We start from the raw sequence: 27,095 nt of genomic DNA, 5'->3' as shown, positions 1-27,095 counted from the left end.
TAATTTCGCTATTCTTTTTCTATTTTTTTAGTTATACGCAAAAAATTAAGATGTTATTTTAATGGATTAAGTCATATAAATTGTCCCTGAATGAATCATGAACTGAATAGTAGAGAATGTGATATATGTAGATTCCAGGAATTTTAGTTAAAATTGATGGATGTGAATAAAATAAATGTGTAAAATATAAAACATTAAATTGTTTACAAACATTTTTAACGATTTTTTGGATCTATTTGTAACTTTAATTTTCAAAGTTTATTTTGTACATTTTTTAGATTTAAATAACTAAAAGCTTTGATATCTGAAAAAAATTGATGTATATAATATAGAATGTATTTTAGTATTACGTTTTATTCAAAATTTGTAAATTTAATAAAAAAAATAATTTAGATGAAATGTTAGTGACATAGTATAATTATAATAGAAATTTACATAAAAATTCCTATATGAATAGTGTCTTACATTTTAAACTTTTGCATATTATTTTATCACATATTTTTTTTATAAGAACTATTTTATTAAATATCTTATTAAAATAAAGTTCTTTTTAAATCTAATACCATAAATGTTTATTAAACTCTTAAAATGCATTTTCTTGCAATTTCATAATAGTAATTTATTGTTGGATCAATATTACAATCGATCATTTTTACTATAAAAAATGATAATGAATAACGTATTGCTATTAAATTTTGCACTTGATGACATAAAAATGTTTTGCCAAAGCTTTTTTAAACATGACTGATATATAAGGTGTATTAATTAAAATTGAGAACCTATCTTTTGTAATATCTGTTAGTTTGTATTCGTGGGATACTTATAGTTTTACAAGGTTAGGTTAGATAGTAAGTTACACGGTCACCACACAACATAACGTGTTGGGTGTGGTTAATACCGTGGGAGTTTTACTAGATCACTGGATTTGTATTGTTTGTCGTCTGCGCTGTTTTACATCGTGATTTCAATCATTCACGGAACGATTTGCACGATGAAGAAAAGAAGCTTTTCCGGCAATGTTGGTGTCGGTGTCTTTATCATTGCTTTTGTGTGTGTTTGCGTTGCATTCGGCACACCAGCATGGTTAGTGAGCGATTATCGTATTACTGGCGCGAAACTGGACAAATTAGGCCTCTGGACACATTGCTTTAGATCACTTCCAAATCCTCAAGAAATGGATGCACCTAGACGGTTTTTCGTTGGTTGTAGATGGGTTTATGATCCTTTTACTGCAGGATACTCTGATATTCGTGGTTTTCTTTTACCTCGTAAGTTTTCTCTTGTATTTTAATTATTTTTATCAATATTTATAAGTTTACTAAAATGCATTTTGCCACTTACTGTTTAATAATTGTTTATTCTTTCTTTGTTGCAGCATTTATGATAGCAACACAGTTCTTTTATACTTTGTGCTTTCTATTAAGTCTAGTATCATTTGTATTGATATTATTGTTTACTCTATGTTGTGATCCAGAACAAAAGCGTTATGTGCAACTTATTATGATAATTGGATATTTCCTACTTGTTGGTGGTATAAGTGGAGGATTGGCAGTAATTATATTTGCTTGTTTTGGAAATACCAATGGCTGGATGCCTGGACATTCCAATAATTTTTTTGGTTGGTCTTTTGTAATGGCAGCTGTGGGTAGTATATTTACTATCATTGCAGGTATACTTTTGCTTGTTGAGGCAAATGTTCAACGAAAAAAACGAGAATATTTAAAAGAATCTCAAACAAGATTTCAGCTTGAATCTCGTACATGAATTATAATATTTAAATGCTATAAGACTTTTGCATAACATTTTAGTACCAAAATTTTGTAATATTATTCCGTCCATGTATTAGCTAATTTTTAATAATAGTAGATTGTAAGATAAATACATACTTTAGTACAAAGTATATTATAAAGCAAGATTTGTATTTTTGTAAGTTTTATACATACAAGATATATATAACTATATCAAGTAAAACAGAGTAGGAGGTCTCTGTAAAATCAATTTATTGCTTTTTTTGTTATTTAACATCGTTTTTGGAAATTAAGAAATTAAGAACAATTTTAAATATATCCAATAAAAATGTATTTTTTTTTTTTTGATTATAATTATGAGAAGCTGTTGAATATTGTATACGTTTTACAATGTAAACATCCACTGCCAATGGTAAATTGATACATACAAAGTTTGTAAAGATATATAATTTACATAAATAAAAATATATAATAATTTATATATCTATTCATAAATGTAAATTATGAAAAAAATTGTTTTTAACCAAGCACAATGCATCATTTTTGTAATATATTTTTACTTCAATAAAGATGAAATGTTAAAGATAATTCTTATATATATATTTGTTATTATTCGTATCTAATACTATTATTTATTAAAGAAATTTAAATTAAAGTTTGTTTGATAGATCATTTAGTTAGAACATAAGTTTTGCGAACTTCTGAAGTACAGGCAGACAACTTATGAAATGCCAAATACATATGATATTGTTGGTAATACTGAAACGATGAGAGGTGTGGCAGGTTTATGATAAAGATAATATTTTTGGAATTTATAAACAAAGAATTTGTTAATGTAAACTAGTAGTCTGTATACCAACAATAGCAAATAATCGACATGTCTGTCGATAAACAAGAATATCACCGTGCGTCAAGTAAGAAATATTTCCTTTTAGTATTATATTAATTTCAAAATATTCATAACCTTTATTAAATTCTCGTATTTTTTAGACGCGGTAGTGTTTGGCGGAGTAATTACATATATTGCAGGATTATTGTTGGTTATGGCATTTACCAGGTAATAATTGTTGAATACCATAATTTGTTATGAAATATTAATTTGTAAAAAAATTGAGTTCTTTAGATACTATGGGATATATAATTAAATATTTTATACAAGCATTTTTTATTTTTATAAATGTGTTTTAGTAAATTAAATCGATTAATTTAATTTCAGCCCATATTGGATTGAATCATATCAAGAGACTTTCAGTAGTTTTAAACATATGGGACTTTGGGAATATTGTTTTGAACAATTTAGATATCCATATTATCAATATAACAAACAATTTGATGGATGTCATCACATTTTCTCAGAAGAATACTACGTGATTAGAGAGTGGTTACTACCAGGCTGGTTAATGGTAGTACAAACATTTGTCACACTTGCTCTTTTACTTTCCTTTTCTGCACAAGTTGTGATTGCATTGACTTTAGTTCGTTGGCCTTTGAAATTTGTATTAAATTATGAATGGCTACTTTCAACCATTGCTTTCCTGAGCTGTGCTATGGCAGGTAAGTAGGCATTTTTCCAATTTGTCATCAATTACATAAATATAACATGTATATAATCTTTAAATGGTTTCCAAATTTCAGGCACACTATTATTTTTAGGAGTATCAATATTTGGAGGTCAATGTTGGCGCAGAGATTGGTTAATGTATCCAAATTTTAACCATTTGTCATGGTCATATGGTTTGGCAGTTATCTCATTCATGTTCTATTGGCTAGCTGCATTTTTCTTGTATTTAGATGCGAGAGCCGGTTATAGGTTGCGTAAAGAATCTCGTAATTTAGTGATGCAAATGCAACCTAATTTGCAAAGTCATCAAGGATTATCAAGGGGAGGATACATATAATCCATTGTCATATTTATAATATTCAAAAAGGATTTAATCACAGAAAAATTTTTAACAACTTTTTAGTACTATTAATAACAAATTAAAGTTTATAGATCTGCTTTTAAAGTCACTCTGTTATGTGACACTATTTTGTAATTGAGTTTATACACGCGTATTTTCAACGATAGTATTTAATTCCATCCATTTTTTTATAGAAATCTATTTTTAGGCTAAGAGATCTATTTTTATATTTCTATATCATTGTTATACATTTACAGTGACTCTCATAAAGTCAAGACTATTTTAGAAGTTAGAACTTTTAAATTACAACATATTATCGAAATTAAAGAGTCACAAATATCACGTACCTTTGTTATTATTTTTTATTGCACAATTTTACATTTCAAGTATTAATGTCATTATACTAGATTTTATATCGTATATTTTGAAAGTACAATCAGTACCGTATGAGATTAATGCTCTAATAAACAGATGCAAAAATAAAGTAGGAGCCAATAAAAGAATCACTTATTTGGAATTTTCGAGTACACTACAGGATCCAATGCATATTGTACCGTATTTAATGGTAGATTGCCACCGAAAACAATGAAACTCGTATTCGTTATGTGTGACTAAAATTTTTTATCAGATTTGGACTGATTTTCATAAATTCTGTTTTTGAACTCAATCCGTGATAACATTTACCTTTGTGGTTTATAATTCCGATGTATTTTGAATTATCAAACAAAAACAGAAAGTAATTTAAATCATAAATAAAAAGTAAATGGAAAAATATTCATTTCATATTTATATACATAACGTTAAGAAGAACAAAGTATCTCTCAGTGTGCGAAAGAACGAATTCGAAGATGGCCAAAAAATACGTATTGGAAATCGGTGACAAGTGGTCACGAGTAGTATTCACGGCTTAATAATTATTTCGATCAACCATCCGCTACAGAAATCAATACCATTAACTACAATTAATGAGCTTTTATTGTCTTTGGATTCAACGTTGCACGAGAACAATCCTGTACCCACTCCTATTCTTTTGAATGGTAATTAACAAATCTTAAATCTGATAAACATATTCGAAAATCTTTTAATCTATTATCGTTGAATCTAACATAACTCGAGTTAAAAAATTAAGAGGAAAAGAAACTATAATAAAATTGGAAAGGAAAGAAAAATGAAAAGGAACAATAGCTGACGGGATAATTTAGTTATATATAAAAGTCGATGATCTAACATTCGCGCAAAATTAGCGAAGGATGGTAACACGTATCTAACTGTATTCATATTTGACAACTGGTCGACGGTCTGGCCACCATCTCCTAGACTTTTAATTATAGCTTTCCCAGGCTGGTCGTTACCAGCGACAGATATTAACCGCGTAGCATTCAGACCAAGGCTGATCAAGGCGTTGGCGATATTTCGTCCGACCCCGCCGCAACTTTCTCGGCTTGTACCGGCATGCGTTCTACCATCGTGCTGAAAGAATACGTCGATTATTGATCCGGAATATGGAAAAGATGCGCCGCTTCTAATCGCGCGTCAAATACTGCGGGGCTCGATTGATCGATTGTCTTCGAATCCTATGTGATAGCGGTAAGCGATAAGAAATTAATTTTGTCATCCGTTATTTTTTTTTTTTGGTCTTTTAGAAAGCAGTTTCTTCTAACATAAAAATATATTAAAATTATCTCATAACCAAAGTATATATATGTATAAAAAATAATAGTTAATTAAGGAAAAAAAAAGAAACGATTCTTTTTAAAATTGCGTATCTGAGTTGAAGGAGAGTTATTTTTAAAAATTTTAGTTACGATAACTTTTAATAACTAAGAAAGTTTTATTTTATGCGTTATTTCTTTCGATATATAGTTTTCTATTATTTCATAGTACGGTTAGGGTTTATAAAGCCGTTGTCGATTGCGACCATATCTATAACACGTGTCGTCTCGAGGACATCACGTTTGAGGGATTAATTTTCCCCACTTCAATACCAAGGATAAATACAAGGAAAGAAGAAAATTTTTCAAGGAAATCACTATGTACGATGCAACTTTCTCATGTCTTTTGCACACTTCTTCACGACGATTCAATTACGAGACAAGTATTCTGTCTGAAGGTACTTGCAAAGTCATCAAGCAGAAGGCTGGTAATTCAGATTAAAGGAGCAATTTCTTCATCTATTTTTCCTTTCTTTATCTTACTCGGTTTTTCTCAATTTTTTTCCTTACTTTCATTAAGACCTGTTTCTATTCCTTCTGAATATTACCTTTATTCTCGTTTACGATTATTTTCCGTGTTCATCTTTTATAAACATTTTCTCCTTTTAACATTCTTCCATTTTCCATTCTATCTGGTTCTCTTAATCATCTTTGTTCCCGCTGCTTATTATTTTCGTGCATCCTCCATATCGAAGTACATATGTACTTTCGTTTTTCTCTTATCGTACGGTTTATTTTTCTTGCTCCACTTTTCGTAAAGTTATCTTTGTCAGCTTTCGCAGCTTTTCACGGACAGCCACTACAACCCCTCCCCTCTTCCATGCATTTCTTCTCCCTCTTACTACACTTTCTTCGTTGTCGTCTTTCTATCTCGTACAACTTTCTCTTTTCAAATTCTCTCCTACATACGTTACCCCTCCTTTTCTCCTCGTTTCCCCTCCTTTCATCAACACACTTCTCTGCTTCCTTCCATGCACCGCTTTTATCTCTCTCACAATTATTGTTCCTCCTTCTAGCATCGAAGCATTACTTTCTATCCTATTCTATCCCTATAGCTATCGGCCTTCTTCCTGTCTTTCTTTCACAGATTTCTCAAATTACCTCTTTTCTCTCGAACTTGCGTTAACCTTCTTCCCTCTTCGTTATCCATTCTTTCACTCATCCCTCGCATTCCTTGTATCTTCTGAGGTATTCTAGTTATTTCCTTCTCGCTCGAATCCATGCCTGGCAGCCTCCTTTTATTACCTTCCCCTTTCGTACTTCTCTCTCTTCTCCTCACCGATGTTTCTCGCTACCATTTTGTTTTATCGTTTTGTTTCTTTCACACTCGTGCTTTTTTCCTATTTTCTGACCAATCTCTCCCAATTCTACTTACAACATTACCCTCCCACCTTTCAACCCGTGTACTCTTACAGATTTCCAACCTTCTCCCTCTCGCACTCTTCTCCTTCTCCGGTCACTATACATCCCACTTTCCTATCCAACTTTCTTCCTTCCACCACTGTCCCTTTTCTTTCTTGCTACTCGTACACCCTTCTTACCCCTCGCCACATCCGCGACCACAGATTTTCCACCACTGCTGCCTTTCCTCTCAAAGCCACGTTTCCCCTTCCCAGCTTCCACCCCTACCATCCTCGACCACCCCCATCGAGCCTTCTCCCCACCATACACCACCCTTTCTCTCGCATACGATCTACCTCGGTGGCCGCCACCGTCGCCTCTCGCGGATTTTCTCTCTCGTTTCATCTCCTTTGCGTGCAGCCGAATCGACCGTCGATCTCTGTCTCCTCGGTGGTCGCGCTGTCTGTCGCCGACACCGTGCAGCGCGAGTCAGTCCGGTTGCCTACCTCGGGCGCTGTTGACAACCACCCCTGTGCGCGAGAAACTCTTCCCGATGCTAACCGTATTACCACCGTCTCTTCCACGATAGTGGCAAGTCCCCGTGACAGTGGCCGTCTTCCTACCGCGAGAAACTTCCGGACAAACTTACGTGGTGCCATTGTGTGTTATTGAAAAAAATAAAAAAGAAAAAAAAAGAAAAAAAGAAACAATTTCCTACCATTTTTACAGTGTACCCGCGAGGGACGTATAAGCCGAGTAGTGATTTATTAGGAACCGCGTATATGCTAGTTTCGAGTGTCCGTACGTTTCGCTATGCGATACGGCTGTTCGCTAGAGTCGGTCGCCTGCTGCAGCAACGGGATCAAGCGTAACGCTAGTAGTAGCGATAGGAACGACAGTAGGAGGTCGAGGGAGAAGATGAAACGAGCGACGAATCGTGCGAGATCATGGTGGTGAATGGCAGCGGTAGCAGCAGTAGTAGAGGCAGAGGCAAACGGCGAAAGCCAGCGCTTCTGGCATGAACAAGGAGGACAACAGTCTCGGCGAAGCTCGCGGTCGCGGCGATGCTTATAGACGTGACGTGACCAGCACGTTCGTGCCCGTCTCGTCGAATCAACGCTCGTCCAAATTGTTCACGCTCGATCTCGCTCGTGATACCTGTGATCCTTATGACGATGTGCGTGTTCGATTGACGATGGTGTACCGTGATAGCGTAACGCGCGTTTAAAGGTCAGTAACGAGGTATCCGAGGGACTTCTCGAAAGGTCTCTCCCTCCTTTTTACCCTGTTCGTTTCCGTAGTTTAGTGGCTTTTCTCGATTTTCTGGCAGCAGCGAAGAGTCACGTGTGTGCAGGGCCGAAAGCCAATAATAACACCGTTGAAATACCTCCCTTGTGCCTCGGTGTTAGCTCCGGAGTCTTGGGTTTAGCGTGTCCTATAGTTTATGATGTTTCAACTTTCGCCATAGTCTTGGCTTATTTCCTCGCGTATCCAGGTATAAGCGTTGAAACGTGGTTCCATAATGGTCGAAGAACGAAGTCTAGGTTCTCTGGAAAAAGATTCTTCCGTTAGGATGTAACCAGGAGCAGACTAGCCCGCGGAGAGGGTGTAAGTGAATGGAGGCAAAGGTGAGACGATCGAGGCGGGGCCGTGAACGGGAGTCGAATAAATTTAGGTTCTGTCATTGAACAGCGTCAGGAAAAAGTAACGGGGCCCGTAGGAAAGCGATGATTAATTTCTTCGGAAAGGTCGGGAGGAGGATTGCATAACGCCAGCCCTCTCCTTCCCTCGTCCTCGGCTCGCTCGAGTTTCCCCCCTTTGACCCACCGTTTCACGGTTTTCCCTCCTTGGTATAGCCGGGTTCTCCTTCAAACGGTAACAAACATTCGCGCCGATAGTTAATTAAAAGCTCTCTCTCGCATACAACCGCTCCTTCTCATCTTCCTAGCAGTCCCTTTTCCTTTCCTGCTATCTTCTCCTCCTCTCCTTTCTCTCCTTCGCTTCTCCACGTTCAACGTATAACGAAGGAATTTTAATTAAAAAAGACACCGACATCTATTCTTCGTGGAGGTATTCGCGATGTCGTTTAATTCACTGGACAAGGTCAGATCTCTCTTCATCCTATGTCCCGTATCTAGAGAAGATATGTCTCTTTCTCTCTGAAATAACGAAACAACGAAGGCAGAAAGAAGGAGATCGATTGTAGCCGCTTTTTCACCTGTATTCGTACGAACCTGAACGTTGACCCAGCACATTGACTGTGAACCTCATCTTTTGAACGTTGTTCTTTGATACCATAGATACCAGCCGCTACCGTTAAACGATATTGTTCGGTAATTTTGTCCGTTGGGTAAGGATTAATGCGAGAATTTGTCCATGTTGTCGGGTTTTTTCTTCTAACTGGCTCGTGTATTCGAGCAAGCGCGCGGAGGGCTTAAACGATCGATGGGCCCTTAACTTTCTTCCGTGTTTCATTACAATGCACCACTCCGTTTCACACCGTACATATAACATCGGTGCACGAGAGTACGCACTTCCAAGAGTACAGATAATCAACGTGATACTCGCAGCTTGTTCACTCCTCCCTCTTTTCTTGCACCCTCTTCTACCTTTCGTCGGAGATTCTAGCGAATTTATCGACGACGAGATTTTTTTTGTCCCGCCCCGTCTCCTCGTCTCTGTTTACCCTCTTTCTTTTCTTAGAACCGCGCACAACGTGCACTTAGCTACTCACACATACATATATGTACACACACCTGGACATGTGTGCATTCTGAAGCACGGATGCATGTATCGTCTCCACTTCTCTCTCCATGTGTTTATCTATACACGTAGCTACATATATTCCGACACGAGCTCGAGAGAACTCTGGTGCAGTGATTCCCAACCGTACGTGACTACGTGCCTACGTTTTCGAGCTGTGCCAAGAATTCGAACCCGTTAATTCAGCTGTGCATCGTTCGGACATTCTGTCACGTTTCCCATTTCTGTCGATCTCTTGTTTCTTCCAATCAGACCCCAGACTTCGTTTTATCCGGTAATCGCTGTGGACGTAAGTCGACCGACATGGTCTTTGTCACTGGCGAGCTCTGCTTTGGAGATGCTTTAAATAGGTTCGACCATCTTGAGTTTATATATCTTGTCAGCTCAAAGGTTGTTCGAAGAGTCAATTTCTGTAATTGCAATGCAAAATTATGACGAATAAGCTTTAAATAAAATTCGTCGAAATGCTGAAACAATAACGAAACTTGCAATGCAAGGGAGAAACAAAAGGTCCAAATACGATACCAAACGAACTGAAGTAAGTAAATGGAAGCGGTGAGAAGCATTTAGGTCGTGTTCCAAGCATATTCTTCTGTCAGCGATCGGATGAAGGCACGTGACTTGGATTTTCCGCTTCATGTTCGAATAATAAAATAGCCAACTCCCTTTGACGTCTCCTATAAAACAAACTTAAATGCAAACTGTTTCACATTCACGCCATACACAATCCATGCGTGTATTTCAAACATCCACTTTCCTTTTCCGTATCCATTCATTGGCATTTGCAATTCATATGCGGCTCTGGGAATCGATACGATTCAAAGCAAAATTCTCATTAACGGAATAGACACCTTGCGCGTATTTACCATCAGCGAGTTTTCGGGTCGGGGAGCAATAGACCGATGAATGCTTCCGTGGAGGATTGCCGGCGGAAAGAAGCTATCAGCGTTGGAGGTAACGAAGGGTCGATCATCCAGCAACATCGTCAATACACGTGGAACATTTAACTGGATTCCGTCGGTTCTAAATGTCATCCCTTATATGTCATACCCGTTGCTATAAATACCTTGTTGATATGAATTCGTTTCACGACGATGATCGAGCCGCGACATTTCGTCCCACGGTCGCTTCTCTCGTCTATTTGTGCGTTGTGTACTTTATAAAAATACGTTCATTACGCTTCGATGTACCTTCATCCACCTTCTCGCGTGAGCGACCATCATTCCCTTTAATTTGAACCGAACGAAAACTAACTCGGTGTGACGTAAGCCGACTAATAAGAAACGCGATCCCTGATGCTACTGCTGATATGATTTTTGTTAAAAATAACCGGTGGATGGTAGCTGCGTCTCCAATCTATCTGACGGTATTATCCCTCTGGTGACTTTGAAAAATTCCTGGCTCTGCGTCATATTTCTCTGCCGTGCGATGGATCCACTTATTAGACGTTGAAGAAGAGTCTGTATGGATGACAGAAAACTTTCTACTGTGGATAGGGATTTTCACGAGTCTGTTTAAACATAATCTGTAACAATAAATCGAATTAGTACGAATCCTATTTGATAAGACTGCTATATGGGATAGGATCTTTTCGTTTTTCAAACATGAAAAACGATGTATAATTTCAACGTAGTTTTCAGATTCTAGCGACGACCGGTGCATATACAGAATACCTTTCGTTTGAAATTTTCATTGGCGATGTTTTTCGTACTAGCATGTTTACTTTTCCTCTTCGTGCGCCGTTTCGTTTCGTTCATTTCGTTATCGTTCGTTTCTTTCTTGCCCACGAAGGGAACACGACGCAACATGACTGGCCGCCTAAGGGAGATCGATAATAGAATTGCCTATTGCACGCTAGAACTGTCAGAAAGAAATACAATTTAGCGAGACACACGCTAGTGACCCGTTCGTGCCGTTTCGCGGCGTACAATGTTGTTTCAACTTGATCTATCACGACGAAGGCTAATAATTACTCTCTACTCTATCTGTGTGACGCTTTCTGTGCATCAGATAACGTGGTGCTGTGCGTGTCCTTCGTCACATCGAGCAAAGACATCTTTCGAAGCTTGGAGAGCTAAAAGTTCTTCGATAAAATCGTGATACAGTCGGTGGCTTTGAGAAATCTCTCGCTGCATTAAACTTAATCCATTACAGTCCAAGAATTTTTTAATTCCGTCGATCAGCGATTACAAACACAATTCTGGAATGGAAAACATTTCGAAATTAAAAAATATTGCTAAGCAAAGAAAAAAGATTAAAAATGTTTGTGAGTTTCTTAATAAAGTAATCTTACTCTCTTCTTTCATCTCCACCGGTGAAAACGCAGCCCAATAATAAATTGAGGATTAATAATGCCTCTATAATGGCATCAGTGGAATGTAAAGGGTTGAACATGGTAACTGAGTTTAGCTTTTTCTTCTTTCGCATCTCTATGATACACCATTTTCTTTTCTTCATTTACGAAGAATAACGATATAAAAGTACCCATATGTTGATTATATAAACTCCATTTTCTTCTTCACGAATATTAAAAGATTTTACATACTTTCTAAATTTCTTTTAAACGTTGGCAGAAAAAGTAACCGGTTATTCTGAAAAATACGTGCACCCTGGTAGCCCAATTCCGCTATCCAGATGTCTCGACAACTTCAGGATTAATTTCTTCATTTCGTGCCTCTAATATCCACGCCAGGTTTATATCGGTGAACTTTATTGCCTCCCTTTGCCGTGACTTTATTGATGCACATTTCATTCGCTTTAGACCGATATTTTTATCAATTTTCGACGTCTACCCTCGTTTCCTGACAGAGAAAGAGAGAAAGCCAACGGAACTGTGACGCTTTGGTGTCCGATATTCCGCAAGATAAATCGTTCCCTATCGGGAACTTTATTGCTTTACATCGTTGACACGAATCTGTGGCGTGGGGCGCGTATTGTTACCACAGCGGAACAAAAGACCAAACCGTTTTGGCGACACTCGATCGGTTTCTGTTTCGATCGTTTACCTCGGATGGTACCACGCTAACGAGCGCCATCAATTTTGGGTAGACACAGGAGTTCCTTGTCTGTCTTAGCTTACACGTCCTCCAAAGAGACCTACGATAACATATTCCAATTTAATTTGTAAAGAAACAACGTGACTTTCAACCGTGTGCAATTTTTTACGAATTTGCAGTAAGAGTTAATAACGCGACGTCTATATTCATTTACCATTTTGCGTAATAAAAATAGAATAATAACGATGATTAAAGTCGGTAGAATCGAAAGGACCGAGATACATAAGCTTTATTAAGATAGAATTCGAGGAGATTGAAAAATAATACAATGGAAGTAGTAATTCATTGTTCCAGTCGGACAGTAACTATGGAGCGCATTAGTCAGACAGACAATTGGTCAGGCGGTCGGTCCGGACATTGTAATCCCTAATCAAATCGGTCCTAATCAATCTATTAACACAGAGGCGACACAATCCCCTTAACGCAGTGAACACAGACTGCTCGCTGTAAACTATCGAGCCATGCAAGCATGTTCGAGGCCTGTATACACACCATGAGCCATTCGATCAGAGGCTTATTTTTACAGCGAGCGATCAGTTTTCGCTATTGACGTCTTCATCATCGTTATCATAATATCTTTCAATTTCTCTCGGTATAGGGATCGTTAACAACGTGATTATAGAGGACACGAAAGAGAAAAGGGGAAGAGAAGAAAAAAAAAGAAGAAGTAGAAGAAGAAGTAGAAGTAGAAGTAGACGTAGGAAGTACAAGAAACACAAGGGAAGGAACAAGGAACAGCGCAAGACCGGTTGGCCGAGAAGCCGCAATAAACAGACGACTCCTGTCGGGGTGTATAATGTGGCTCGCGTGACAGACGCCGTTTCTCACTGCACATTTCTCGTCTACCTCCACGGAGGAGGCTCCCCCGGTCTCAATAAACACACACCCTCCCGCTTCCATTCTCTATCCGGACGGTATAATCCTTAACGACGAGGACACGCGTACCAGGGAGGCACGATAGTATGATGGTGATGCTGCTGCCACGTTCAGTCACCCTGCAGTCGACGCACAACCAAAAGACAGCGAACAAGGACTGCAGTGCGAAGCCGCCTTTCTTATTCCTGCTCGACGGCAGTCAGGAACATCGACACTCCATAGACATCACTACCACGACGACAACTAACAACAATAACAACAACAACAACATTAACAACAATAACAACAACAATAATAACAACAATAATAATAATAACAATAACGAGGACATACTCAAAGGAGTTAACAGAAGAGACAGTAATCGTTCGTACGTCGCCGACGAGGCGGCGGCGTCGGTGACGTCCCAAAGACGCGCCGACTGTGGCCAGGACGTCGCGATGCGATATTACCGGCTCTGGATCTACACCTGTAACTTGGTACTGCTCGGTAGCGCGCTTGGCTTCGCCGCCGCGGTCTCACGAACACTTTTATTCACCGGTGATCCACGTCGGTACCTGGTGCCAGGGGTGCCCCGTGCATTCGACCCTACAGCTCTTTACGCTTATTTAGCATTGGCCACGCAATTAGGCTTGGTGCAATTGTTGGGTTGTATAGCGGCGAGGAGATTGAGCGCGAGACTCCTAAACGCCTACTGGGTTCTGCTTCTGGCGCTTCTCTTCGGCGACGCCGTGATCGGAGTCGCCTGGGTCTTCCGGTTTGAGAGGATGCGCGCCGAACTCAGGCCCACTCTCAGACAACGATTGCAGGTCAGTATTTTTATTCTCTATTCGTTCTTTCTTCATCCTTTTTTCTGTGATTTTTCGTCCACAGAGTAGATGCTTTGTTCCATGCTTGGAGGTATGATCAGGTATAACAGGATCTGCAACAGTATTCTATAGTATTTACGAATAACTTTTTGTTCGTAGACTTTATTAAATTTACGTTTCGTTACCTTTGCGTCATCCTGTACTGGTTGGAACTCGTATTATCCCGGGATTGAAATCCTAGTCCTGGTTCAGGGATTCGGCCATTAGATTTTCTCTTTTCTTACTTTCGCTGATATTTAATCTCACAGGTGTAGAATCTAGACAAACCTCCTGTAGAATTCGTAGTTCGTTAAGATTCTCCTTCTATATGAATCTTTGTTATAAATAAACTTCGATTCGATACGACTTTGTCAGGGCGCCTTACACGAGCGAACTTCACTTTTGGCTCTCAAGGTAGCCGCGTGGCAGGTAGAAAAAGTTGAACGTCAAGGCTCAGAAGGTCTTTCCAATGCGGAAACTTTATATCCGAGGTACGAGATGAGGCTGCAAATCAGATTCCAATCCCCGACAACGATAAATCTCTCCTCTTTTCTGTTACACGAAATCGCCGGCCAGATCGATCGTGGACACATCTTCGACGAATTTTATTCGGCCATTTGCTCGTAATTTATCGTGTAATTTATCGAGAATGAAATACATCGGATCGTGATACACATCATTTTATTCGGGGAACATGCGTGTCGTTACATAGATTGCACGTGGGAAATTAGTGCAAGATAGAGCCGGGGTTTGATCGTGCAGACAGATCCTTTTGAAACGTTCCTCGAGTTTCCAGTTGCTGATCGTATCAAAGAAAGAGACGGATCTCGAGGAACGTACGACTAAATCGCGGAGCTTTATGCTCGATGAACGAGGAGGCTATTATACGCATGTCGAGGGGAACGTTGTCGTTAAGCGAGGAATAAGTGGCTCGTTTTCGCGATAAGAGAATCGGTAATATCGCGATCAAGAGCTCTGTCGATGGATTTCTTACGAGGGAGTAAATCAAACCTGACCCAAACCACTTCGTTCTTTCTCGGCTTGAACGAAAACGGGTGAAAACGCAGGCGGGGTGGAAAGAGGAACGATAGACATAAGAAAAGCTACCCAGGTGGTCGGGAAATTGTCGAAGTTCGCGATATACCGCGTGTCTTAGCATTCATACCTGCTCGTTCGAATAATTTAAAGCGTCTCTGTTGGTTCGATCAAACTTTCACTCGGGAAGTTAGAGGCTTCGCGCCTCTCCGCCCTCGACTCCTCTTCGACCGAAAGTATCTTCTTCGAATTGTCGTATCGACGGACGTACGAGGATAATTTTTGTCCGGAATTCGACGTGGAATCGTATTAAGGCGGAGCCATAAGTGGTGCAAAAAGGAGCAGAGGACTCGGTTTCCGTGGTTCCGAGGAGCTCGAGGAAGCAACGAAGAATGGCGGAGGCGTGGCACCCCTTATCACTTCTACGTGACATTCAATGAAGTATCGACCAGTGAAAAGGACAGGGTACCCGGTGTCGAAGTCGGGACCGAGTCCAAACACTCTCGGTGTTGGCAGAAAAATTGTCGCTGAATCATAAATAGGATGATGTCTGACTTGGCCAATAAATATCGTACTTTTTCATTCCTGTGCTGTTAAGAGTTCCCAAACTTCATTGAATCCGCATTTTCGTTGCGTTGACGATATTTTACTCGATCTTCGGGCTTTTACTTCAAACATAGCGCGTGCCCGCTCGAAACGCTATTCCCGGTACCGTTTAATCGATAAACATAAAAAATATACACCGGTGACCAAAAAATCGATTTAATCTCCTCTGTAAGAGGAATAGGATATAATGTCAGTCGTTAGATATCGGCGGATTATGGTCGGAGTGTAGGTTCAAGCAAATGTTAAAGCGACTTAGATTTTATATGCTCTTATAGTGTCTTCGGTTTCTTTAATTACGCACATGTCATTACAATATTTTGCATTTATATTTCCACTGTGATTTAAATGACACATTCATTCCTGACTTGTCGAGCAAAGGTACATATATGTTTTGTGGCACGATACGAATATTATTTATATAATAGTCGACGTAGAATCGTTCAATAATTTATAAACTCGTGCACTGATATTTACGCATTTCCTGGTAAACTTTACAACACGAAGCTTCTTTCTCTTTTAACACTTGACATTAAATCGTGTACAAAGCTGAAACGCTGGGAGAAGCAACGACCGAACTTTAATTCTAAAACGGACTTTTAATTTAAAATCAATTAACTTGGTCCGCCATTCTGAAGAGAACTGAAGTAGATACTTGGTGGAGCGAATAAAGAACAAATTAACATTTTCGATGAGCTTGCAACGAAAAAGGCTAATGACTTGGTGGACCAAGACTTTGAACGAATCGATTCCTTGCGAACACTTTTACTTTCCGCAAATGCGTTTATTTCCACTGAATTCTTCATTACCGATTGCGAATTTTAATCGCAGTGACATCATTTCTATTTATTCAACGGAAACAAGACGAAACTTCAAGTAACTTTAAAAGAGATAATAAACCGTTTAAAATTTTGTATCAACGTTAACGTTGATATATTATTGCGATGGTGCACATGCTATTCAGACATCTTGAAAAATCCTCTTCTTCCATTTATTTAAAAATTTTAATGGTACTATTTCCTCGATATCGCCGGGAAAGTAATTTTTCTGAAAGAATCAGCGAACGAGTGAAAATTCGAGAAGATATTTCCTTCTCTGTTCCATTGAATTCAACGTGGGTTTGGAAATATTTGAGAACGAGCCGGCTTGTGTAGCTAATTAAGAAACAGTGAACTAGTTTACTGGCGCCTCGTTACTCGCCGCGATGAAAAATCAGTGTCACGGGGATTACTAACAATTCTAACCTTTCATCCGTTTCACCTCGTTTCTGTATTCGTATCCGCAGTCATTATTCTTAGCCCCGTTCTTATCTAGGTCGATCGCATAATCGACGGAAAATGTGCGTAACCTCAGATAATCGACCTGGATGCATAGAACCATCGGGTCGCCTTGTATCATCTTTTTCGTTCTTCCAAAATTTCCTTTTTCTTCGAAAATCCATTATCGAATATTCCTCTCTATCTCTCGCACTCGAATACCTACGGAAAGGACACATCGTGTTATACTAATTGATACCCAGCTACAGGTACCATCGTGAATCCTTGCTCGATTTGAATTCTTCCAAAGGAATCCAATAAAAATTCCACGATGGTAATTTAATCGTTTCCTGGACTTCATACTTGGCACCAAAGTCTATCTTCCAACTTGTAAATACCCGTTCGATATCGAAACCAGACTTAAAAATATCGACGTAAAAATATCCGCAGCCGGTCCCTTTCGGCGAACGGTGCGTAAATTTAGCCCCGTCAAACATCGTTCATCCTGAATCGATGATGTTTCGAGGGAAACCGAGAACTTCCTAGTTCACGTCGTTCACGCTGCCGCGTACAAACAAACACGCGAGTTTAACATTAACAGAATCGTTAGAGAAATTCAAACAGAGATTTTTCATCGCAGATGGAGTACGGCAAGGATCTACGATTCAGCGAACAGTGGGACCGTTTGCAAAAAGAGTTTACCTGCTGTGGCGTGACCGGTCCCAGGGATTTCGGTGCCCGATGGCCGCAGACCTGTTGCGGACCCACCGGCAATGTCAGCGATACCTGTCAACAACCATACGCGAAAGGCTGCGAGGAATCGCTGGTACGATGGCTACGGAAAACCGCGGATCTGCTGTTCGTATTGGGTTTCTGCGTGATCGCGTTTGCCAAATTATGTTTCCTGGGGATACTGCGCTACGAGATAAGGGAAATGATACAGAAGATACGTCTGCTTCGAGAGCCCCCACCGCCGGCAACCACCCTTGCCCAACCACCCTTCTCGCAAGTGATACCGGAAGCGACGAACAACGGAAGCATCGTACGACGCACGACTTTACCTAACGCTGTTACTCCTTCCGGTGAGTTACGTAGAATCTGACTTTAGATTAAGAGATAGAAAAAGTATGAGAATCTTATGAGTGAAATAAAAAGCTAGAATAAAGGTGGGTCATCATTGTAGTCGCATAGGCTATTCAAACAGAGAACAGTAAGTACGTATCTATAGATCGAACCTGAACGCGTAGCACTTGAAAATTTTGCGCTTTCTTCGTCCCTATTTTACAAACTTCTGCAACGAACCCCTACGGAGCGATTTTCCATCGGCATCTATAGAGAAGCTCGCGTGAAAAAGTCTCGTACCAGTAATTACTCTCGAGGATTCGAGTTCTTTGTATTGTTGCGCCAACGAAGCCACGGATCGAAGTTGAAACTGTAAATGAAAATTGAAGGATTGTGTAAGATTACATCGCTGTATGGTATCGAGCAAGCGAAGAACAAAGAAACGCGATCCACGTAAACGTGGCAACGATTGCACGAGGGTTGCCTCACCAAACTTTTCACGGAGTTTTCCACTCCTGGGGAAATTCACGGGGGGAAATGTAGCTTTCCTCGACTCTTATACAACTTGGCCATTAGCAGGCTTTCCAGTGTCCTACGTGGAACAGACGTTTCAACGTTTACCAATCGCGTGGATCGTTCTTAACGTTTATTAAGGTCGTCCACGAATCCTCCTGCACCCTTTTCTTTACCTTTTTTCGTTTCTGCGTCGACTTCTCGCAGTTGGCTGGCTTCGCAGTCAGTAGCACTTACACGGTTTAAACGACGCAGGGGCGTGCCGAAAAGATCGGATTAACAGCGAAAACCTAACGAGAGGTAATTGGATAAGCATGAAGTTAACCGAACACGGTTCACCAATGTCGCGTAATGGGGCAACCGGGAATTTGGAACGAGAGGAATCTTTTTACGAATCCTTCATCCTTATTATCCACGCTTATTATCTTCGGCATACTTCCTATACGCGAGCAGAAATCGAGAACGAAGCTCGTGAATAGCACGAAACGAAACCTCCGAGAGTTCCTGGCAAGAGACCGAACAATATACCGCGAAGCTGACCGGAACTATACCCGGTTAACGAGATTCGCGGAAGATAAAAGTAGTTCAGGGCTCGCTAGAAAATTTAGATTGCGTCGATTGTTCCCCGGACATGCGATTTCTGCGGCGAATAAATATATTTACAGGTTACAGGAGATACATCGTGGTAGCGTATCATCGTTACAATTGAGACACGCGAGTTGCAATCCTCATATCGTAACTGATCCTCTAGAGATCTATATTTCAAACATGGCGAGCGACGAGAATATTCGTTGCTCCAATTTCCAGCCGAAAATTCGGGGAAAAATTAGAGGAAACCGATAACAATATCGAATTCGTTGATCAGAAAGTTAACGAAGAAGTCGAAGGGTAGAACAGGATTGCTCGAAAAATAATTGGCATGGACGATAAAGGGGTTAACGACATGGAAGAGCCGCGTGCATTAAACCGGGCACGGAACGAAAGTGGGAACACGTCGGGCTCGTTTCACAGGCAAATGCATAATTCTATGTTGAACCGGCGATCTTGGTCGGGACTAGTCATTTAAGTAATACACCCTACACGTACACGTTGATTCTGCACGTTCGGGATCGGTGTAGAAGAACTAGGGCATTGCGTGCTCGAGTATAATAAGTATTTAGCACCCTGCTCGTACCCGTCCCGTAATTACACCAACGATGAAGCGGATTTAAACTTGGAAGCTAGGCCCGTGCAACCGTGTGTAGGTTTCAGTCAAAGGTCACATCGTCGAACGATAAGAAGAACGCTCATATCGCGCTGATCATGACGTGAAAAGTGATTCTGCTCAACGTCTACCATTGTCGTCACATTTTTATCAACGCAGACCATCTATCCGATTTGTTTAAACCACCGATGAGGAGATTGTATCGATTTCCTCTGTGTGGATTCTTCTGCAGATGTTAAAACGTTGATAGCGTATATCGTTATGTCCGCGAAGTTTCAAGGGAACCTCAGTTTCGCAAACTGAAACCCTCGGGCAGTGTCTCCGAGATCTCTCGATCATTGCTGGCTGCTGAAGAGACAGGATGAAGAATGTTTCTTTGAGATCGCGTCAGCTGTCGCCTTTTCTAGAACTGATCATTTGTCTGCCCTTTCTCGAAGCGTCTTTTATCCACGATAAAGAGGAATCCTTTACGATAATTTCCTCGACAATGGAAAAAGGAAAAAAGGAAAAGAAAAGAAGGAGAACGTTTTCTCTGTCGTTTTTCAATTCCATAGACAAGGATGAATTTTCGGTTGGAGCCTCTACCTAGACGAATAATTATTCTCGCAGACTGCTCGATTGACGAAGCAACTTCGTTGGATAAACTTTGTAGCCTTTAACAATTTTCCCAGGTCCTTGAAACGGTCAGGCAGAGAATCCGTAACGCGTGCACGCTGCATCCTCGAAACACGTGCAGCTAAAAATAATTTTATACGCCTGTCCGTAATTGGTGGTCGATCAATTTTTAAAGAACAGCCAAGAATACGAGAATTGATCTCGAAACGGACGAATCAGGATGCGAAACTACCGAAGTCTCCTTTTAACGGGCCAGAAAAAGGTGATATCAGTTTCCCATCAGCGGGGAATGTTCGTCCAATCTGTTTGCATGGAAATCAAAGGGAAGACGGTGACATTTGCCTTACCCTAAACGACCATAAAAATACCGATCTTATTTTTCCCCTCGCCTTGAGTAAGGGGGAGAAAAACCGAGGCGTATTTTCGAATCGGTTATCTCCCGTTAACATCGAGTCTGGATCCTTCCAATCGATGGAGGGTATATCCACGAGCTACCAAAGTTCTTCGATTATCCCCCTTCTTATCTGCTATTATATTAATCCCAAAGGTTGTACAACTCCTCGCGATTCAAGTGCCATTATTGGTTTAGCTATCTGCGAGAGTTATCTGCATGGGTGCGTGCGATCAACGCAACTCGAATGTATAAACTCGATCCAGTCGACTGATAGGGGGACACAGTAATAGAAGGACTGATTGCACGCGATATACCTGGATAACCTCAACGTTAATACCACTACAAATGCCACGGTTGGTGTGATGTAAAGGTGGAACGTTATTGAAAATAACAGCGCGATGGGTATTCAGAACAGCTGATGAATCAGAATGACCAAGGGAGAAAAGCGTTGTTTAGCAACAGTTTTAAATACAAAACAAAGAAGAATATATCGAACGATCCTTCAGAAAGAAACCATTAATCCGATATACTGCTCGAAAAAATTGAGAAGCCGCTGTAATGGCGGTTCTCCCTAAAAGCGAGAAAGCCATTACAGGGAAGCTTGATAGCCGCAGGAGAAAAAGGTAGCCGTGGAGGCAAAAACTGCGACTACTCTTCCTAATCTCAGCTCTCTCACAAAACTTTTACTCTAAATTGTTATCTCGAAACTAACTTTAAAACTAATCTTAAAAATAATTTAAAAAGAACAAAAAATGGATTTCAGGGAATGCATCGTTGCTGATCCAAACGGACGAGTGCAACACAGGAAGGCACCCTCTCTTGGCGAACAACCTGCAGGACGGTGGCGCGGACAGCGACACGAACAGTCATTGCGCACTGATCCTCGAGGAAACGACGCCCACCTCGGCGAACCATAATTGCAGCAACCGGGAGAAGAGCAATGGCAACAACAACTACGAGATGCGAGAGTTCAACAGGAGATTGTGGCTGTCGAACGGTGGCAGCCCGGGCACGGGTATAACAGCCGGTGGTCAAAGTAGGCGCACCTGACTATGGAAGTGGTGGCGAAACACGTCGAACCGTCTCCTCTACAGGAGCAATAGGTCCGCCGAGATCACCGTGTATAAGTAAGCCTATCCGTATATGTGTGGCTCTGTATACACGCGATAGCCGTATAAAAACGGCAGAAACATTTTCTTTTTTATCTGAAACAAATAAAAAGCGATATGATAAAACATGAATTAGCCTTCGGATTCTTATATAAAAACGAGATACAACCGATATACCGACCCGTATCATAGTTTATTCGAATAAAATATACAAGTCACAAAATTATTCACCCAGTCGATAATGCGACAAAGATTAAACACGTTGACTGCCATGGTGGTCGTCAGTGACCAACGCTTGTCTTTTCAATAGAACCATGGTAGTCTGTGTTCTAATTTTTTTCAATTTAGATTTGTTGTATTCTGACCATTTTTTGAAAATTTGAACAACGTAAATAAACAGAGAACTTTGAATAGAAGACATTAATATTTTGCACTATTTATTTTCGCCATATTGTTTGATAACTCAGTATTATATCGTAAGAATAATGGAAATTTTATCGTGGCCCCCTGAGAATGCCATATAAAAGGTGCGTGGCAGTCAAAGTGTTAATGAAGTAACTAGATAAAGAAGGACTTTTTCAGACTTCTTTTAATGGATATACATTATTTACAGGTAAGTGTAACAGAACCATGAAAAAAGAGTGAAAAGTTCTGATTTATAATTGCTAATAGTTACACTCTTTGTGAGAGATTAGTTATAATTTGTTTTCTTACACTTATAGGTCAAAACTTTTCGCTTTCTTTAATGATTTTGTTACTCTTACCCGTAAATAATATATATCCATTAAAGTCTGAAAAATTCTTTCTTTGTCTGGTTACTTCGTTAATCTTTACAGTTTTACCGACTGAGCGAATAATTTTGTAACTCGCTGTATAATGAAAATTTTTCTAATTACGAAAAGTTACAGTGATTAGATAATAAAGATAGTAGACATGTAGTTCTTTCCAGTTCAAGGAGAGTGTACCAAATCTCAGTGGTTTCACAGGAAAAAATGATGCGTACCGTGGTAGTTCGGATTATAGAGTATCGAAGAATATCGCGTTCGAGGTATTGATTCTCGTGTAAACCCGTCTCCAGCATTTCCATCGAATCCGAAGGGAGATTCTTGTTTAATTCCTTCTTTCCTTTTTGTCTTTCAAGTCGTACGTTGTTCAAGCAGCGTTCCCGCTGTCCGTTTCGTAATATTCTTACGGGAATATAAAACGGATAGTCTCTTCTCGATCAAGTTGCACACTGGTAGAGATCGATCTTCCATCCCGTTTTCCTTCTTATGGGCACGTCTCTCGACATCTCCTTCTACCGGGAAATCGACGGACATCGAGGAAAATAGTTGCCTCCCTATATATCACAACTTGTCCTAACTTGTTTCTTGACTTTTAAATCGCGCACATCACTATGTGTACACGTGTATACATACACAGGTCGTATCGCCAGATCTTTCTTTAGGTGTTTTCATTTCTTTCGTAACGAAACGAGAGGCCACGTGAACACGAGGCTCGACATCCCTCCTAATCGATAAAATAACAAATCTAGGCGGAAGGCGCCAAGCTGAGACTTGGTATCCCAGATTGTTGAGGACTGACAACTGTTAATATTTTCCCACTATCCTCTGCGTGTTTCTTCTCCTCTCTATCCGTTAGGTAAATGAAAAACTTGTTTTCGCCACTTGTTTACCCAACGCGCACGAATCGTCGTCTTATTTTCCTATTACGGGAGTTCATAGTCGACACGTGATGCGAATACCTTTTAAGTCCTCCAGAAGCACCAGGCGTAACCGTCTTACCATAAATACACACTATAAAAAAGGAAAGAGAGAAATAAATAAGTCATTTAGAAAAATCGCGAGTCGGATGCCGCTATTTTGCCCGTTTTTATTCGGACTGGATACAGAGTACTGGTGCTTTCTACGTGCCCGATGAGAAAACTTATTTTCGTAGATCTAAGGGACACTATATAGCGTGTCGTTAATTTTACCAGGTAGAAAGTAACGTAACAATAAAGTCGTACACGATCAAAGAGACTCCGAGCGATTCGGTTTGTAATTATAAAGAGTACGTATGAATAGCTTTACGTCACGTCCTTCTCGTCCTCGTATCCTTTTAGAGGTCTGCTCGGATTAGGGATTGTAATATATCATATAACTGGAACAATTCGACGTTATTATTCGAAGATTTTCAATGTAACTGACAACCATTTGAGTTACGGAAATAGGCAAGTATAGAAGTTGCTGGTAACAGATTCTGCTTCCTATTAGACACAGAAGTCGATGGTATCGAATTTAGCGTGTCATTAATCTTAGTCCCATTAAGGAATCTCTATTTTTGTTAAATTGATCTACTCTTCTATTCAACATCCATTCCGTGAACTCGCTGATTGAATTAGAGTTGGACGTTTTGGCAATCTCGATTAGATTCGAGTTTCCGGTATATTTTTAAAAGTCGGGGGTTAATTGACAGGCATCTCGTTAGTCTCGGTAGATAGAAACGGTAGATGACCTGTACCAAAATTCTCTAGAACAGAGAGGATTATTCTGTTAACGTAAAACGAACGTTTTAGTTAGCAAACGAGCATTTATATCGCGAAGATAGATAGGTCTCGCGTCCCTGGATTCGAGCATCGTGTAATTAAAGAAGACTGCTGCGATGAACGTTAGATGGTAAAACGAAAAAAGAAAACTAGAAAAAAAAGAAACGAAAAATGAGAAAGAGTAAAAAAAAATAGATAACACAAGACCAAAGCGTTTAGCTCAAAACGAGAGTAAATCGATACCACGACGAGATTAATAACATAAACGAACGACCAAATCAAAATATATACAATACTAAGCGTATCTTCATTTTTTAAAGGATAGGTCCGCAGACCGGAGCTAAGGTTTCTAAAGATTCTACTGACCTCACGAGCACACCAGCCCACAATAAGCGAATAACGTTCAAAGTTTTACGTGTCGCCAGAAAAGTGTATCGTTAAATCGTCGTGTATCGAATAGAAAACGCTGTAATTTCTTATAGTCGACGATAGAGATTTAGTTGCAAGACGAGACTCTTTCAACCATGGCTAGACTAGGCTAGGGTACCATCGATAACTAATTACCAATAAAATCCTCGTTTCGTTCCTTCGAAGACATCGTGACGCTATCAGAGGAATTTAGCGGATACATGAGATTTTAAAGATACATTTTCCTCGCGACGTCGTACGCCGAAAGTGCAAAGTCTACATGACGATGCGACCCGAAGTGCTGATGAACAGAATAAATTTCCTTTTGCGTCACGACACACAACGGCCGGTGAAGCGAGAATCGACACGAACTTACGAGGAAGAACAAACAAGAGACAGCGGAATAAAGAAACAAAAAAAAGAAAAAATAGGAAATCGAGAAAAGAGTTGGAAAAATGAAGAAGTGCGTCAAAGCTGCACAAAGGGGGAAAAGGAAGGCCTGTGAATGCCTTCCTATGTCCTTTCGATTCTCTTTCTACGCGTATTCCTTACATGTCTTTCCGTCCTCGCACGGTCGGTGAACAAAAAAGAAAAAAGAAAAGAAGAAAATAATCAATTACTTTTGTAGATTTATTTTTAGCAGTAAGTTTTCCTATATGAAACTATCTCTCTTTGAATCGAGACGAACCAAAGAGTGTTTCAGACACGGAGCCGTTGTATACTAATTTTTACCGCGCGAATCATGCCAGTAGTATGTCACAGTGTAAAATGTAACTATCGTCGTTATTACATAAGAGTGACAATTTCCTACGTTCTTCGATCCCGATTTTAATTAATATTTCAACATGATACATCGTTATTAGATTGTTATCGGATGTTTCATTAGCGGATGACGGAGGCTGTGTTCCACTTTTCTGTTCGCCGTTTTCAACGACAATACATTGTACTCAAAGAGCGGCAAAAGTTGTATTTGTTCCAGTGCGCACGGTTACATTTATACACGGTGAAATAGAGTGCGTTGCTCGCGATCAAAAGTCTCTTAAGACACGATACCGATAAGATATATCAAAGGTTAATCGCGTATCGTCTTTCGAACATTTATTTTTACTCATTTCTTTCCGACTTCATACTTTTTTACTTTTCCATTTCCTTTTTCTCTTTTCCATCAACGATAATGTTTTACCAATGAGTCGTTCTGACGAGAAAACTACGCAAATGCGATAGTTACTAGGCGAATATTGTGAGATACTACTACCAAACTGATTCTCCCTCTGCGAAAATACGACTATAAAAAGAAAAAGAGAAAAAAATTAAAAAAATAAAATAGAAAATCTGTTTTTTCGACGAGCTATATACTTAGTGATGGTAAAAGAATAAAAAGCCGAAACATTGCATTGGAAAAAGACACACATATACACACAGAGCAAACACACAAAGTCACCGCATAAGAATAACGACTATAAATTCCTAGTTCTTTTTATATAAAACGATACATGCAGTGCGAGTAGTCTGTATTGATTTGTGCAGTAAGTCGTATAAATATAATACGATACTCAAAGTAATTGGCTTCCTAGCTAGGATTAATCGAATCTTAGGGATTATATACGTTTCGAATGCAAAGATAATGGATATACGTATTAGTAGACTGTATATAGCGGTGTATGGTAGTCAAATATTAAGCGTCGATCGTCTGTTTAAGAAAAAGCCAGAATCTATTGCACATGGTTCAACGATATATGTATGTATATCGAAAGATCGTTTCCTTTATTATTGTTTAGAATAACGTGAACGAAAGTTATGAGACTATCAGGACACAATTTACGCGGCATTGTTAGACTTCAGATTTGATCTTTTGTCTTTCTTGTAATTATATCAGTCTGGACAACAGGGTATTCTTAGCACTGTACGTTATACCGTGTAGATTACTACCAAAGAAGCCATTATTACACGACACATTCATTAATACGTGTTGGTAACGACATACATTTTTGAATATATATGTGTATGTTTTCCTTTGGTTCGTATCATGCATAATTTTTAATCATTAATAAAAAGAGAAAAGAAAAAGAAAAGAAAGAAAGGAGAGAAATTGCATTCCAGGTAATCGAGGGTTCTTTCTTAATCAGG

The 27,095-nt window shown here is 39.6% G+C and overlaps 3 protein-coding genes and 3 long non-coding RNA genes across 8 annotated transcripts; 3 read left to right on the top strand and 3 right to left on the bottom strand.

The window, feature by feature from the left end:
* The first annotated feature begins 881 nt into the window (after positions 1-881).
* On the top strand, positions 882-1,830 carry sinu (claudin family member sinuous). Its single transcript, XM_017911972.1, has 2 exons — positions 882-1,268; positions 1,376-1,830. The coding sequence occupies exons 1-2, from the start codon at positions 992-994 to the stop codon at positions 1,762-1,764; spliced, it is 666 nt and encodes a 221-aa protein (XP_017767461.1). The 5' UTR covers positions 882-991; the 3' UTR covers positions 1,765-1,830.
* Positions 1,831-2,516: 686 nt separating this feature from the next.
* pck (Claudin superfamily protein pickel) lies at positions 2,517-3,718 on the top strand. The gene is made up of 4 exons (XM_017911970.1): positions 2,517-2,662; positions 2,739-2,805; positions 2,965-3,302; positions 3,384-3,718. Exons 1-4 carry the CDS (start codon positions 2,626-2,628, stop codon positions 3,644-3,646), a joined length of 705 nt encoding a protein of 234 aa, XP_017767459.1. The 5' UTR covers positions 2,517-2,625; the 3' UTR covers positions 3,647-3,718.
* Positions 3,719-4,844: 1,126 nt separating this feature from the next.
* LOC108556060 (uncharacterized) lies at positions 4,845-9,724 on the bottom strand. The gene is made up of 3 exons (XR_001890799.1): positions 8,530-9,724; positions 5,910-8,251; positions 4,845-5,119 (listed from the first exon to the last, which is right to left on the bottom strand). It is a non-coding gene; the product is annotated as an uncharacterized LOC108556060 (long non-coding RNA).
* Positions 9,725-13,472: 3,748 nt separating this feature from the next.
* On the top strand, positions 13,473-21,992 carry LOC108556053 (uncharacterized). The gene is made up of 3 exons (XM_017911968.1): positions 13,473-14,203; positions 17,777-18,218; positions 21,688-21,992. Exons 1-3 carry the CDS (start codon positions 13,484-13,486, stop codon positions 21,972-21,974), a joined length of 1,449 nt encoding a protein of 482 aa, XP_017767457.1. The 5' UTR covers positions 13,473-13,483; the 3' UTR covers positions 21,975-21,992.
* On the bottom strand, positions 15,969-17,914 carry LOC108556061 (uncharacterized). The gene is made up of 3 exons (XR_001890800.1): positions 17,839-17,914; positions 17,125-17,358; positions 15,969-16,927 (listed from the first exon to the last, which is right to left on the bottom strand). It is a non-coding gene; the product is annotated as an uncharacterized LOC108556061 (long non-coding RNA).
* LOC108556059 (uncharacterized) lies at positions 18,158-23,885 on the bottom strand. Of its 3 annotated transcripts, none has more exons than XR_001890798.1 (5): positions 23,452-23,885; positions 23,037-23,372; positions 21,971-22,129; positions 18,372-19,001; positions 18,158-18,238 (listed from the first exon to the last, which is right to left on the bottom strand). It is a non-coding gene; the product is annotated as an uncharacterized LOC108556059 (long non-coding RNA). The 3 variants fall into 3 exon arrangements; XR_001890797.1 differs by lacking the exon at positions 18,158-18,238 and having other exon boundaries at positions 18,241-18,568; positions 18,688-19,001; positions 23,452-23,881; XR_001890796.1 differs by lacking the exon at positions 18,158-18,238 and having other exon boundaries at positions 18,241-19,001.
* Positions 23,886-27,095: the final 3,210 nt, after the last annotated feature.

Source organism: Eufriesea mexicana, unplaced genomic scaffold (genome assembly GCF_001483705.2).
Source record: "Eufriesea mexicana isolate 0111107269 unplaced genomic scaffold, ASM148370v2 scaffold294, whole genome shotgun sequence".
NCBI classification, from domain to species: Eukaryota; Metazoa; Arthropoda; class Insecta; order Hymenoptera; family Apidae; genus Eufriesea; species Eufriesea mexicana.
This window is presented reverse-complemented; position numbering and strand designations above follow the sequence as displayed.